General features: G+C 36.4%; 1 protein-coding gene across 8 annotated transcripts in view; it reads left to right on the forward strand.

The window, feature by feature from the left end:
• TPP2 (tripeptidyl peptidase 2) overlaps positions 1-5704 on the forward strand; it is an 83836-nt gene extending 78132 nt beyond the window's left edge. For 6 of the 8 annotated variants that reach the window (XR_012426490.1, XR_010582659.1, XM_005586189.4 and 3 more), the window contains 3 exons: positions 829-1036; positions 2857-2976; positions 4786-5704. Coding sequence is in view for 4 of the 8 variants with exons in the window: in XM_005586189.4 (XP_005586246.1) it covers positions 829-1036; positions 2857-2976; positions 4786-4875 (418 nt within the window). In the remaining 4 variants the exon portion in view is untranslated. Of the gene's footprint in view, positions 1-828; positions 1037-2856; positions 2977-4785 lie in introns of those variants that run through there. The other 2 variants (XR_012426489.1, XM_005586193.5) reach the window with 2 other exon arrangements.
• The last annotated feature ends 6375 nt before the right edge of the window (positions 5705-12079 follow it).

Below are 12079 nucleotides of genomic sequence, written 5' to 3' on the forward strand. Positions count from 1 at the left end.
ATACATTCTAGAGACTAACACTTTCCCCTGGAGTGTAGGTGGTGGTTGTATTTCATTCAGCAATGATTTATTGAGTTTCCATTCTGTGCCGGGCATTATCCTAGGCACTTGGAATGCATTGAAGAAAACAAAGATGCCTGCCCTGGATCAAGGCAGTGTGCCATAGTGATTAAGAGCACAGATTACAGATTTCTACTGCTAAGCTTAGAATCCTGGATCTGCCACTTCCTAAGTGGAGGACCTTGAACAAATAGCATAGTCTCTTTGGGCCTGAGTTTCCTCCTTTGCAACGTGGCAGTGATTAATAGTCTCTCTTACTCAGAGTGGTTTGAATGTGAATGAATTAACGTGTTAAAATGCTGAGACAGTTGCTGGCACATTCAGAGTAAAGCATTATATTTGGTTGTCCTAGTCGTGAACTGAAAGTTTTAAGACATGACCTCTGTGTGTACACATAGACAAATACATAATGATTGCTGTCTGTACGAAATCTGAAAACTCAGACGACATTGACCTCATTAAGAGTTTCATAGCTAAAAGAATTTAGAATAGTGATTCACCTTTCAACTCTGTTGCTTCTGGCATTCTGTTTCAACAAGGTGCAGCTACCCTAACTCATTTAATCTATATGTGTAATATAGTAGCTCATTTGATGTTTACTAATAAGGCATCTTATTTGATGTACAATACAAGCATATGTACCTGGATATACAGTATTTCTGCATTATAAATCTTAAGCAAAAGAATACATAAATTTAAGTTCAGATAAAAATTTACTTTTAAAGACAGTTTACTGATATCTGAAATATTTTTTAATTTGCTGTACAGTGACATGGACAAACAAAAATCCACCCTCGTAGATGCCCTTTGTAGGAAAGGTTGTGCCCTGGCAGACCATCTTCTTCACACCCAGGCTCAAGATGGAGCCATTTCCACTGATGCAGAAGGAAAAGAGGAAGAAGGAGAAAGTCCTTTGGATTCTCTGGCAGAAACATTTTGGGAAACTACTAAATGGACTGATCTTTTTGACAATAAGGTAACCTTTCTGCCTCTTGTTTTGGCAAAGTTCTCGGGGTTACTTCACAGACCTCTCTGTGCCGCATTGCTGGTTACAAGAGGAAGGAGGTAAATGGAAAGAGTTAAGCTGGGCTCTGAATATGACATGTTTAGCATAGTACTTCGTGTTTGTCTCACCTTTTTTAAAAAAACATTATTTTATGGGCCTGCAAACTGGCTGTTAAACCATGATAATTTTAAAAAGTTTGAGAATATATGTAGTAGGCTTTTAGTTAAACCAGTTATGTATGTAGCTAAATTAAGACAGTCTTCTAGAAAATGCCTTCAGGCCTACCCTTCTCTATTTATATGCTAATTTGTTGGTGATAGGAGATTGGGGGCAGGTTGAGGGGGCATACTGGTTAGTTTAGATGTTACTTATTTTCCTCAAAACTCTTGAACTTCTAAATAATTATCATCTTGATTTGTAGCTAATCAGTTTTAAAACCCAATTCGGAAAAGCATTGTTGATGAACTTTTTTGGATTTTGGTTACAAAAACATGGTTAATTTCTTTTAGGTCTCTACTATAATTCTTGCAATAGAGATTATACAAGTCATTAATCTTCTTTTCCTGTGAAAATAAAGAAAATAAAGTAAATGGAGTCAGTAGGATTCCCTTCACTTATCACAGACCATCGTTTTGTTTTAGTAGACAGATGCTTGTTCTCAGAATTAACTGGTAATTTGCAGTAAAGGACCCTGGAAGTGGGAAGAAAATTCTTATATGCTTCAGATTTTTCCAGCACAGTACGGTTGTGCATTTATAGAAGGTACTCAGTTATATTTGGGAAACTGAAAGAGCCAGTATTGCAGCAGAGGTCAGGAATTTGAATCTGAAATTAAACCCCTTGAGTTTGGCTCCTGTCTCTACCACTTTTATATGTGACCTTAGGCAACTTACTAAATTGTGATACCTTAGTTTCTTATCTGCATGACCTGCCTTAGGCTGTGATGAGTGAGTGTCAAGTACATGCAGTGTCCCCAACAATATTTGCTGTTACTGCGAACAAACAAGGGAACAGTTATTGAAGGCCTGCTATGTGCCAAACACTGCTTACCACTGGAAACATAAAGATGAATAAGAACCTGGTTTTTGTCTTTGAGGAATCTAACAGAGATTGACAAACACTTGATGAACATCATAATAAAATTGTTTTAGATCATTCTATTTTTGCAATATTACTACTATATTAGGGGTCATGCATTCTATTACCTGTTTACTGTGTTTATGGCAACGATTGTTAAATACTTAAGAATACAAATCAGTGTCATAGGATTTTCTTTGAGTACATTCTCCACATTCCAAAGTAGAGACCAAAAATATATATAAATGATTATAAGTATATTTGACAGATGCAGTAATTACAGGTAAAAAACTTGTAGCAAAGAATCCATGCTTATATAATCTAATACTTGTTTTTTGACTTCTATCCTCATTTGCAATTTTGGCAGTTTATACTGACTCTGCATTTTGTATTTCTATCCTGATTTGCGTCTTTGTAATTATTTATGTTAGCTCTGGTTTCTTATGCATGAAAAGGTATTTTTAAGTGGATTTCCACAGCTAATAATTTCTCGTATTAGTTTTCTTCCTAAAAAACAAATGGTTCATTCTGTGGAATACTCAGCTCTTTTGAAGACACTAATTATCTTTTTTAAAGTGTTTAAAAATGTACTCGATATACCATATTCATTTCAAAAGCTACACTTCTGTTAAAGCCTTAATTTTATTGTTAAAACTAATGCCTTAAAATGTAAATTATTTTATAAACAAGCTTTATCATGTTTTACATTGTAGGTTTTGACATTTGCATATAAACATGCATTAGTAAATAAAATGTATGGGAGAGGCCTTAAATTTGCAACTAAACTTGTGGAAGAAAAACCAACAAAAGAAAACTGGAAAAATTGTATTCAAGTAAGTGATACTTAAAATGTCACTGTTAAGCATCACTTTGATATTGCATAGTGACAAGATAACTAGAAAGGATTAGGACTGTGATATAGAAATCATGGTTTTATTGTGACCAGTTATTACACTAATTAGCATAATGTGAACTATAGAATAAATACATGAGAGACAGTCCATAAGCTATTTAAATTTTAAAAACACTTTTCACTGCTATCCAAAAAACTGATACTAGCCTCAAATGTTTTCAGCAAGGGCAAATGCATTTTGAATTTTGTAAAAGTAGAAGCCAGTTTTTCTTTATGAAGGAAACCCTTTTAAATGCACGTTGCCTCAACTCTAAAATGGTTGAACTTCTGGAGTTTATATTTGATTTTATTCTTCATTTGAGGTGGTAGGCATTTTTAAAATTATTTTACCATGTATCATATTATGTGCAGAGAAATTCTGTAGTTGAACTTTCTGCACAAGTTAGTTGTCAAGTAAAAAAAATTAGCTGAATTCTACAGAAGTCAGTTTAGTCTGACCTCGTCTTTGTACTTGCGTAATTGGTTTATGCCTAAAGGATACGTTAAGGCAGGGGAGTTTGGTGGTGGCAGATTCAGCTAAAGGGCAAGTCCAGGTTAATTATACCTTATATGCAAGGTACGCTTTGGATGTAAAACTGACCAGTAGGTTCCTCTGAAAATGTTTGATAATTAGAGTAAGATATATTCATATTTACTCTTAGAGCTTTTTGTTTACCTTCACCAGTCAGTCCAAATTGCAGGACATTTTAAATGAGCTCCTCCGGATCTTTGACTAGATTAAGAGAACTCTTTCTGGAGCCAGGTGTTGATATGTCTAATGTGGTTCTCATCATGTGGAATCGGATCCGTGAGCGCTTAGGTTTGTAAAGCCAGTGATCCCTGCCGACGTTCACATCAGGGAGTGTTTCTTAATTTGTGTGCCCTCCACTCTGCCCCGCTCCTGCTGCCTATTCTCCACACAGCAGCTGGAAAAGATGTCTTTTGACACCTGCTGTTGAATCTCCATCACATTTGGAATAAAATCCGAACTCTCCCCTGTGGTCCATAAGGCCCCTACCTACCTCTCCAGACTTATTTCATATCACACTTGCCCATATAAACTCTGCTTCTGCCACACCAGCATCTCTGCTTAGCAGAAACAGCCACACCTTTTCCTACCAAAGGACCTCAGCACTAACTACTCCGGCTAGATGGAATGTCTTTCCCAGATTTTCACACAAATTTCTTCTTGTCATTCAAACTCCACTTAAGTGTCACCTCCATAGAGATTCTTTCTTAACCATCTAACTCCCCAGTTAGTTTATATTGTATCAAATATTATGTCTACCGTACACCTGATAAATATCTTATTACTTGTTTATTCATTTATTAATTTGCGTATTATTTGTTTTTCCTGAAAGGAGGTGAATTTGTTCCATGCTGTTTTCCCAGTGTTTGACATGATAGTTACTCAGAAAAAAATGAATGAAAGGAAGTTAGGTTGGTAGGAAGGAAAGGACCAAGTAAGTTGGAAGGAAGAAGGGAAGACAGGTTAATAGGAAAGAGGGAAAAGGACAGTTGGTAGAGACAATGATGAGAAGAATAGGTTGGTTGGTAGGAAAGTTGGTTGACAGTTAAAAGTTGGTTGGTGGGAAGAAAGATCAGTGGGTGGGTGACGGTTGGTGCAAGGAAGATTCTGTATGCTACTACCTTACTGTTACTAAATATTTAATACAGAATTTATTCTAAATACTGAGCTTAAAAATCTGTCACTTCCTTTATAATAATATATTATTGTATTTTGTTGTAGCTGATGAAGTTACTTGGATGGACCCATTGTGCATCTTTTACTGAAAACTGGCTCCCCATCATGTATCCTCCCGATTATTGCGTATTCTAAAATAGGAAACAAGACTTTAAATTTTAAAAAAGGAAGTTTTATAGTGAATGGATATAAAAACAAATTTGTGGCATTTTTAGTCTAATGCATGTTTTCATCCACTATCCAATACTGATTATTAAAATGACGTGTATTTATCAGAGAATTCACTGACGTGTGGCTTAATACATGTAAATCTAGACCTCTGACATCATGATGTTTTCTTAATGCCTCACATTGCTGGCACGGGGATGTGCCCTGCCTGCCAGCACAGAGGACTTCGAGTTGGGTTGCAGCTTATGACATGCATGATAGGTTTTGGAGGGTAACTTTTAACTGCAAACCTGTAAAGTTCTATTTTTTATTTTATAAATGAACAGGGTTTTAACATGCTCAACTTTAATTTTTTTCAATTGTATGAAGGCCTTAAAAAAGCTACATTAAGCGTAGCTAAAATTATTTATTGGACTAAAAATTAACAGAACTTCATTTCCAGATTTTTTTTTTTTCTTTTTGGCAAATGTTTACATTGAGTTAAGGGGAAAAAATAGAACCAGCACAAATGAGTGGCAATTGCTTCATCTTGGGGTAATTATAGGCAAGTCATTTTCACATCCTCTAGAAGTTCAGAGCATCAGAATGAACTCTATGAATACATGTGTAAGTGCCAGACAGCTGAATCTTTATCAGGTATTGTAAAGATACACATATGATATGTTTATTAAAATTGAAATAATGTAAAACACGTGAATAAATTTGCAAAACCAAGATCACAGTACACCATATGCACTCTGGTACCTTAATTTTTTTTTTTTATAAATAATAAAAGTGAATATTGAAGCTTCTTAAAGTTGGTCTTAATTTTTCATAAATAAAATTTGGGGTTGTAACAAATAATACATTAAATACATAGACAAAAAATTAAACATAAGGTAATCTATTTTACAGTGTTTCTTATAGGCTTACAATTATTTGAATATATTTCCAATTCTTGTGTGATTAACTTTTTTATTATTTTTATCTTTGGCTACTACATGTGCATCTCTCATCATTCCTCCACCAAATAAACAGACACAAGTAGTATTAAAAAGTTTATGATCCCTTATCTAATGGCAAATTGTGTGTATGTATTTTTTTATCTTGTTCTCTTAAAATTTACTGCTGCAAAAGGCCTACCAGTAATCCTGTCTAGTCATTCCTGTTTTTGCTGTATCTCATGAAAGTGTTAGAGCCTTTATGAGAAACATAAATACATGTATAAGCATATTGTTTACAACTTCTGGGCTATGTAGGGTCTGAAGTCCATTCATGAACAGCTACATGCATGTTCTCTCACACACTCAGACTGTCACCTGCACAGACATACAGGTCCCCATTTGTATAGGTCTAGTCCAGTAAGAGAATGGAGAAGCCCAGTAAAGGTAGGATGACTTCCCAAGGTTATACTGCTGATCACCTGTTGGAAATTAAATTACAGACCTTGCTTTACAACCCAGGTTTTGCTATTTCAGGTAAGTACTACATACAGCAGGAATCAGTAACGTTTGGCCCTTTAACCCAAACTGGACTGCTGCCTGTTTTTGTAAATAAAGTTGTACTGAAACAGAGCCATGCCTATTCATTTATGACTCCTGTAACTGGAGGCAGTTATACAAAGCTGCCATGTTAGCTCCTGTTTCCTGTCTGGATCATTCTGCATTTCTGTGGTGACAAGTGGACCCAAGTAAGCTCCAGAAGATGTCCTCAGTAAAATCATTACTGTTTCTATGTGATTACATTAAAAATAATACAAGCAGTAGGATGGTACTTCAAAAAGTCAAGCAGTTTTCCTGTTTCTGGTCATAGTAGCCAATGTTTGCGCACACCCACTGAAAACAATTGAAAAAACTGGGTAAAAATAACATTTTAAAGAACCATTAGAGACAGTACATAGTATGTGCCCAATACTAGTTCTGTGGCCCCTTTCCAATAAGAAGAGGCAGTTCCCAATTGTTACTGGGAGGAGTTTTGCCATCTCATGGGATTTCTTTCCTTCCTCATGTTAGGCTGCTTCCTGGGAGAACTTCTCTTTACCCCAGAAGAGCCCCACCTGCTCCTCCTCTTAGGCACCACAAATCTCAAACCATTTCTCCACCCCCAGCTCTAATGAAATGTGCAGGGACTGGATGACTGGAAGCCACAGCCTGGGTCTCTGCTGTCTCATCCTGGCTCAAGTACTGACAAGCCAAATCACTTGACCCTCATGAATCTCCTTAAGAAAATCATGGTGTTGAATCAGTGTGACTGTTCCAACTAGAAAATTATTTCATTTGAATTAACTGAGTCTTTGCCTCCACTGTATTTCCTTCTCTGTCCTCCCAACAACCCAGCATTCAGAATACATGTGTCTTTGTCTTTCCCTTTAGGATCTAAGTCAGAGAAGCCTTCATAGGGAGATAAGAGGGATCCTTGCTGTCTCCCCAAAAGGGGAAGGGGAGAAAACCTTGAATGGAGAGAATTTTCTGAGGAATGAAAAAGTGAGAAACTGAACTTAATGAGCCTGAGTCTGTGTTAACATAGTAAACCAAGGGGAGAAAAATTTATCGGTAGTCATGGGAGGTAAACTGAGAAAGGGTAGCTGACTAAGTAAAATCCTGAAAACCAGAAGAGGAAGATGTAAGTGATGCTCTAACATGAAGGGTTCTTGGGCATCCCAATCAGCAGAATTTCCACCTGCCCTCCTGGTACCGAGAGCCAGGTCAGGATGTGATGGTGCAGTGCCTGCCAGCACTTTGCTGCAAAATATCTCTGCACTCAGCTCTGCAAATGTACTGTTTTAGTTTCATTTAGAACCCCTGATTTGTGAGAGGATTTCAAACATCAGGCAAGTATGTAATGAATTCAAGCCGAGTCCTCTCGAAGGACAAACATGTATAACTACAGGTCCAGTGTCAGTGCCAGCTGTCAGGTTTTCACTGTGCAGCTAGGGTTGCCTGCTTACTCAGTCATGTCAAACAAATTCACTCTAGAATCGGCCAGGTCTTACCCAAAATGCAAATAGAATACAAAGCAACTGAAAATATATTTTGTAATTTCAGTTTATGTGTGGTTTTAAAAGTTAAGCTACCTCAAAACTCAGCTGTCTACAATAATTTATTTTCACTAGTAAGTTACTTGCCTGGAATTTGGGAGATCTAAGTTGGGCTTGGGCTAGATGGTTTCAAGCCTGAGTCATTAAGATGTAAAATTTGGCCGGGCGCGGTGGCTCAAGCGTGTAATCCCAGCACTTTGGGAGGCCGAGGCGGGTGGATCACGAGGTCAGGAGATCGAGACCATCCTGGCTAACATGGTGAAACCCCGTCTCTACTAAAAAAAAATACAAAAAACTAGCCGGGCGTGGTGGCGGGCGCCTGTAGTCCCAGCTACTCGGAGGCTGAGGCAGGAGAATGGCATGAACCTGGGAGGCGGAGCTTGCAGTGAGCCGAGATCGCGCCACTGCACTCCAGCCTGGGTGACACAGCGCGAGACTCCGTCTCAAAAAAAAAAGATGTAAAATTTACAGAAACAACAGAGGATTGAGGAACAAGTTAAACGACACTCTAATGATGCAGTCTGCATAATGCAGTAGTATGAAATTCTACAAAAAAAAAAAAAAGCAAGATGAAGGGAGGATCAGATTTAAGAGACATAACTAATTAATCAAATTTGTACCTGGTTGGGTTCTGATTGAAACTAAACATAAATGTAATGACACTTATGAGACAATTGGAAATTTGAACACTGCATATTTTAATGTGTTAATATAAAATTTTAGATGTGATAGTATTGTGATTATGTATCTTGTATAGATACAAGCTGAATTTACAAAAGGAATGATTTGTCTGATTTGATTCAAATTAATATGAGAGCAGAGAAAGTAATGGTTTAGATTAACCACGGTTTTCCATGAATTGAAATACAATTATTTAGCAGAATATTGAGCTATAGTTGCCATATAATAAACTGCACGTATTTAAAATATACAGTTCGTCTACTTTCATCTATTTAAAATCTTCTGTAATAATGTAAAGAAAAAGATAACTAATCAATTCAGCCATTCTAAAAGGACACTTGATTTACAAAATAAGCATATGATCATATTCCTTTGCCCTGGAAATGTGAAAAGTTTAAGAGATTTAAAGGAACGAGTTTCATTGCTTTAATTTTCTTAGTAGATTCCTCTACATTATGTATTTGAAAGATCTAGGATTTGAAAGAAAATTTGCATAACATTTGGGACAAACCATGGGGTTTTTAACAGCTTTATTCAAGTGTAATGTACATATGATAAACTTTAACCATTTCAAGTGTGCAGTTTAATGTCTAGAATGCAGCCATCAGCACAGTCTGGGTTTTTAGCACTTCCGAATCATCTGAAAGAACTCCCTCAAGCTCGTTTGTAGCCAGTCTCCATTCTCACCCCTAGCCCCAGACAGCCGGTGAACTGCTAATCCTATAGTTTTTCTGGAAATTTCATATACATGGAATCACAGTTTTTAATTTTTTGTGTCTTCTTTTGCCTAGTGTAATGTTCTTGAGTTTCAGCCACTTTGGGTGTATCTGTTCATTCCGTGTTGCTGCTGTGTATACTGTGTTGTGTGATGTACCACATTTTGTTCCTTCACCAGTTGATGGATGTTTGGATTGTTTATATTTGAGGCTATTAGGAATAATGCTGCTGTGCTGCTGTGAAAGTTTGTTCACAAGTCTTTGGGCATATCTTTTCAAGTAATGTTGTATAGATAATCTAGGAATGAAATTGCTGAGACATGGTATATTTCTTTTTATATTGTAAGAAACTAGCAGACCATTTTCAAAATGACTGTACCATTTGACATTCCTACTAGCAATGTGTGAGAGTTGCAAGCTTCATACATCCTCATCAGCACTTGATAATGTCACCTTTTTAACTTTGGCCATTCTACTGGTTGTGATACAGTATCTCATTTTAATTTGCATTTCTCCAGTAAATAATGAACTTACTAGACATTTGTATATCTTCTTTGATAAAGTTTCTATTCCGATATTTTGCCCATTTTTTCAGTTGTTTGATTGTCTGTCTTGAGTTGTGAGAGTTTGGATACAAGCTGTTTTTTAGATGTGTGTGATGCAAATATTTTCTCCCAGTGTGTTTCTGCTATGTTGCCCAAGCTAGATTCCTGGATTCAAGTGATCCTCCCGCCTCGGCCTTCTGAGGAGCTGATACTACAGGCACATGCCACCGCACCTGGCCCAGTGTGTGTAATAGTCTTTTGAAGAGCAAAACTTTTTAATTTTCATAAGAACCAACTCAGCATTTTTTTCATTTACAAGTTGTACTTTTGGTATCACATCTAAGATATCTTTGTCTAACTTAAGGTAACAAAGGTTTTACCCTATGTTGCCTATAGAAGTTTTACAGTTGTTATAGCTTTAGTTCTTATATTTAGGTCTGTGATCCATTTCAATTTAATGTTCGTGTGTAGTATGAAAGAAGGGTCAAGGTCGTGTGTGTGTGTACAATTTGTTCAAACATCACTAATTTAAAAGGCTATAATTTCCCATTGAATTACCTTGGCATCTTTGTCACATATCAGTTAGCTGTATATGTGTGAGTCTGTTTCTGGACTCTGTTCCATTGATGTATACATCTATTTTTAAGCTGAAATCAACTGACTTGCTTACTGGGCTTCATACTAACAAATCAACGTTTTCCAGATTGAGTGACTTTCCTGGCCTTGCTCACACGAGACAGAGAAGCAGCTCCAAGTAAAATTGGGTAGAATAATTGGAAGTCACCAGGCAGACACCCTGTGCTTTTCACATAGCATCCAAATGTAGAAGACACACTGCCTCTTCCTACAACTTATCTTCTGCTTTGGGGGTTCTGATCTTATAAGTTCTGTATCGTAAAGGACATTGCAAAAGGAATGTTCATTTTCCTTCCCTTTTGCTTGAGAGAAAGGCAACTTCTTTAGCACCATATGTATGTATATATATACACACACACACACACACACACACACACACACGCTTATATATATGTGGGAGTAGGGGGAAGCATGATTTCCTTTTTAAAAAACAATTAGTCTTAAAATCTTGGAAACAGGTTTGTATCAGGTAGATTTTGCTGTTGATGAATCAGCTATTGTTTATTTTAAAAGAAGAAACCTTAATCACCATCAAGAAAAATTGAAGAGTGTTTAAAAACATCACGAAATTTACCTTAGAGACTCATTCTCAGAAAGCAATATCAATAAAGGAGAAAATAGAGACAATTAAATCTTTTGAATTATGGCTAGAATGCCCATTTGTTCCTTAAACTTACAGATACTTCTTGTTTTACAGGCAGATTTAAAGATCACTTTAAGAAATACCCATATGTATTAATAATAGCAAATCATACTAATTGCTGTCTCAATTATTGCCTCTTTAAAGTACTACTTCTTATGAAGCAGATCTTCCCACCAGGTTCTTCAGGAGCGCCTTGATTCTTCTTGGCCTTTTTATTTTCACATGATTTTAGACTTAGCTTGACAAATTCCACAGGAAAGTATATTGGGATTTTTACAATGATTTCACATAAGCTGTTGATCAATTTGGAGAAAACTGACATATTTACAGTGTCTTCCAATGCATAAACTTGATGTCTCCCCACTTACCTATGTTAGTCTTAATTTGTCTCGATAATGCTAGATACATTTGCATCAACTTCTTGCCCATCTTTTGTTAGACTGATTCCTCAGTCTTCAATATGGCAATTGTAAGTGGTATCTTTATTTAAATTTCATTTTCTAACTATCTGTAGTTAGAATTTACAAATAAGGTTGAGCTTTCACTATTGACATTTGGCAACCTTGCCTAAACTCTTACAAATTCTAATAATTTCACTGTGGATTGCCTGCAGTTCCAGGGGTTGGTAAACTATGAGCTGTGAACCAAATCTAACTTGCCTGTTTGTACAGGCTAAGAAGGTTCTTACCTTTCCGTAAATGGTTGTAAAAGCAAATATATATAATATGTATTATATATAGAGAGAGATATATAGAGATATATAGAGATATGATGTAGAACAGTATGTGACCGGAGAGCCTAAAATACTGTGAAAAAAAGCAGACAATATAGAAATTAACTAGAAATTATTAAGATAATGGACACGGAGGGAGAGTCTTTGTAAATTAAGAAGTTCTTAAGACAACATTGTTCTTATTCCAGCAGTTTTATTTTT

This window comes from Macaca fascicularis, chromosome 17 (assembly GCF_037993035.2).
Source record: "Macaca fascicularis isolate 582-1 chromosome 17, T2T-MFA8v1.1".
Lineage (NCBI taxonomy): Eukaryota > Metazoa > Chordata > Mammalia > Primates > Cercopithecidae > Macaca > Macaca fascicularis.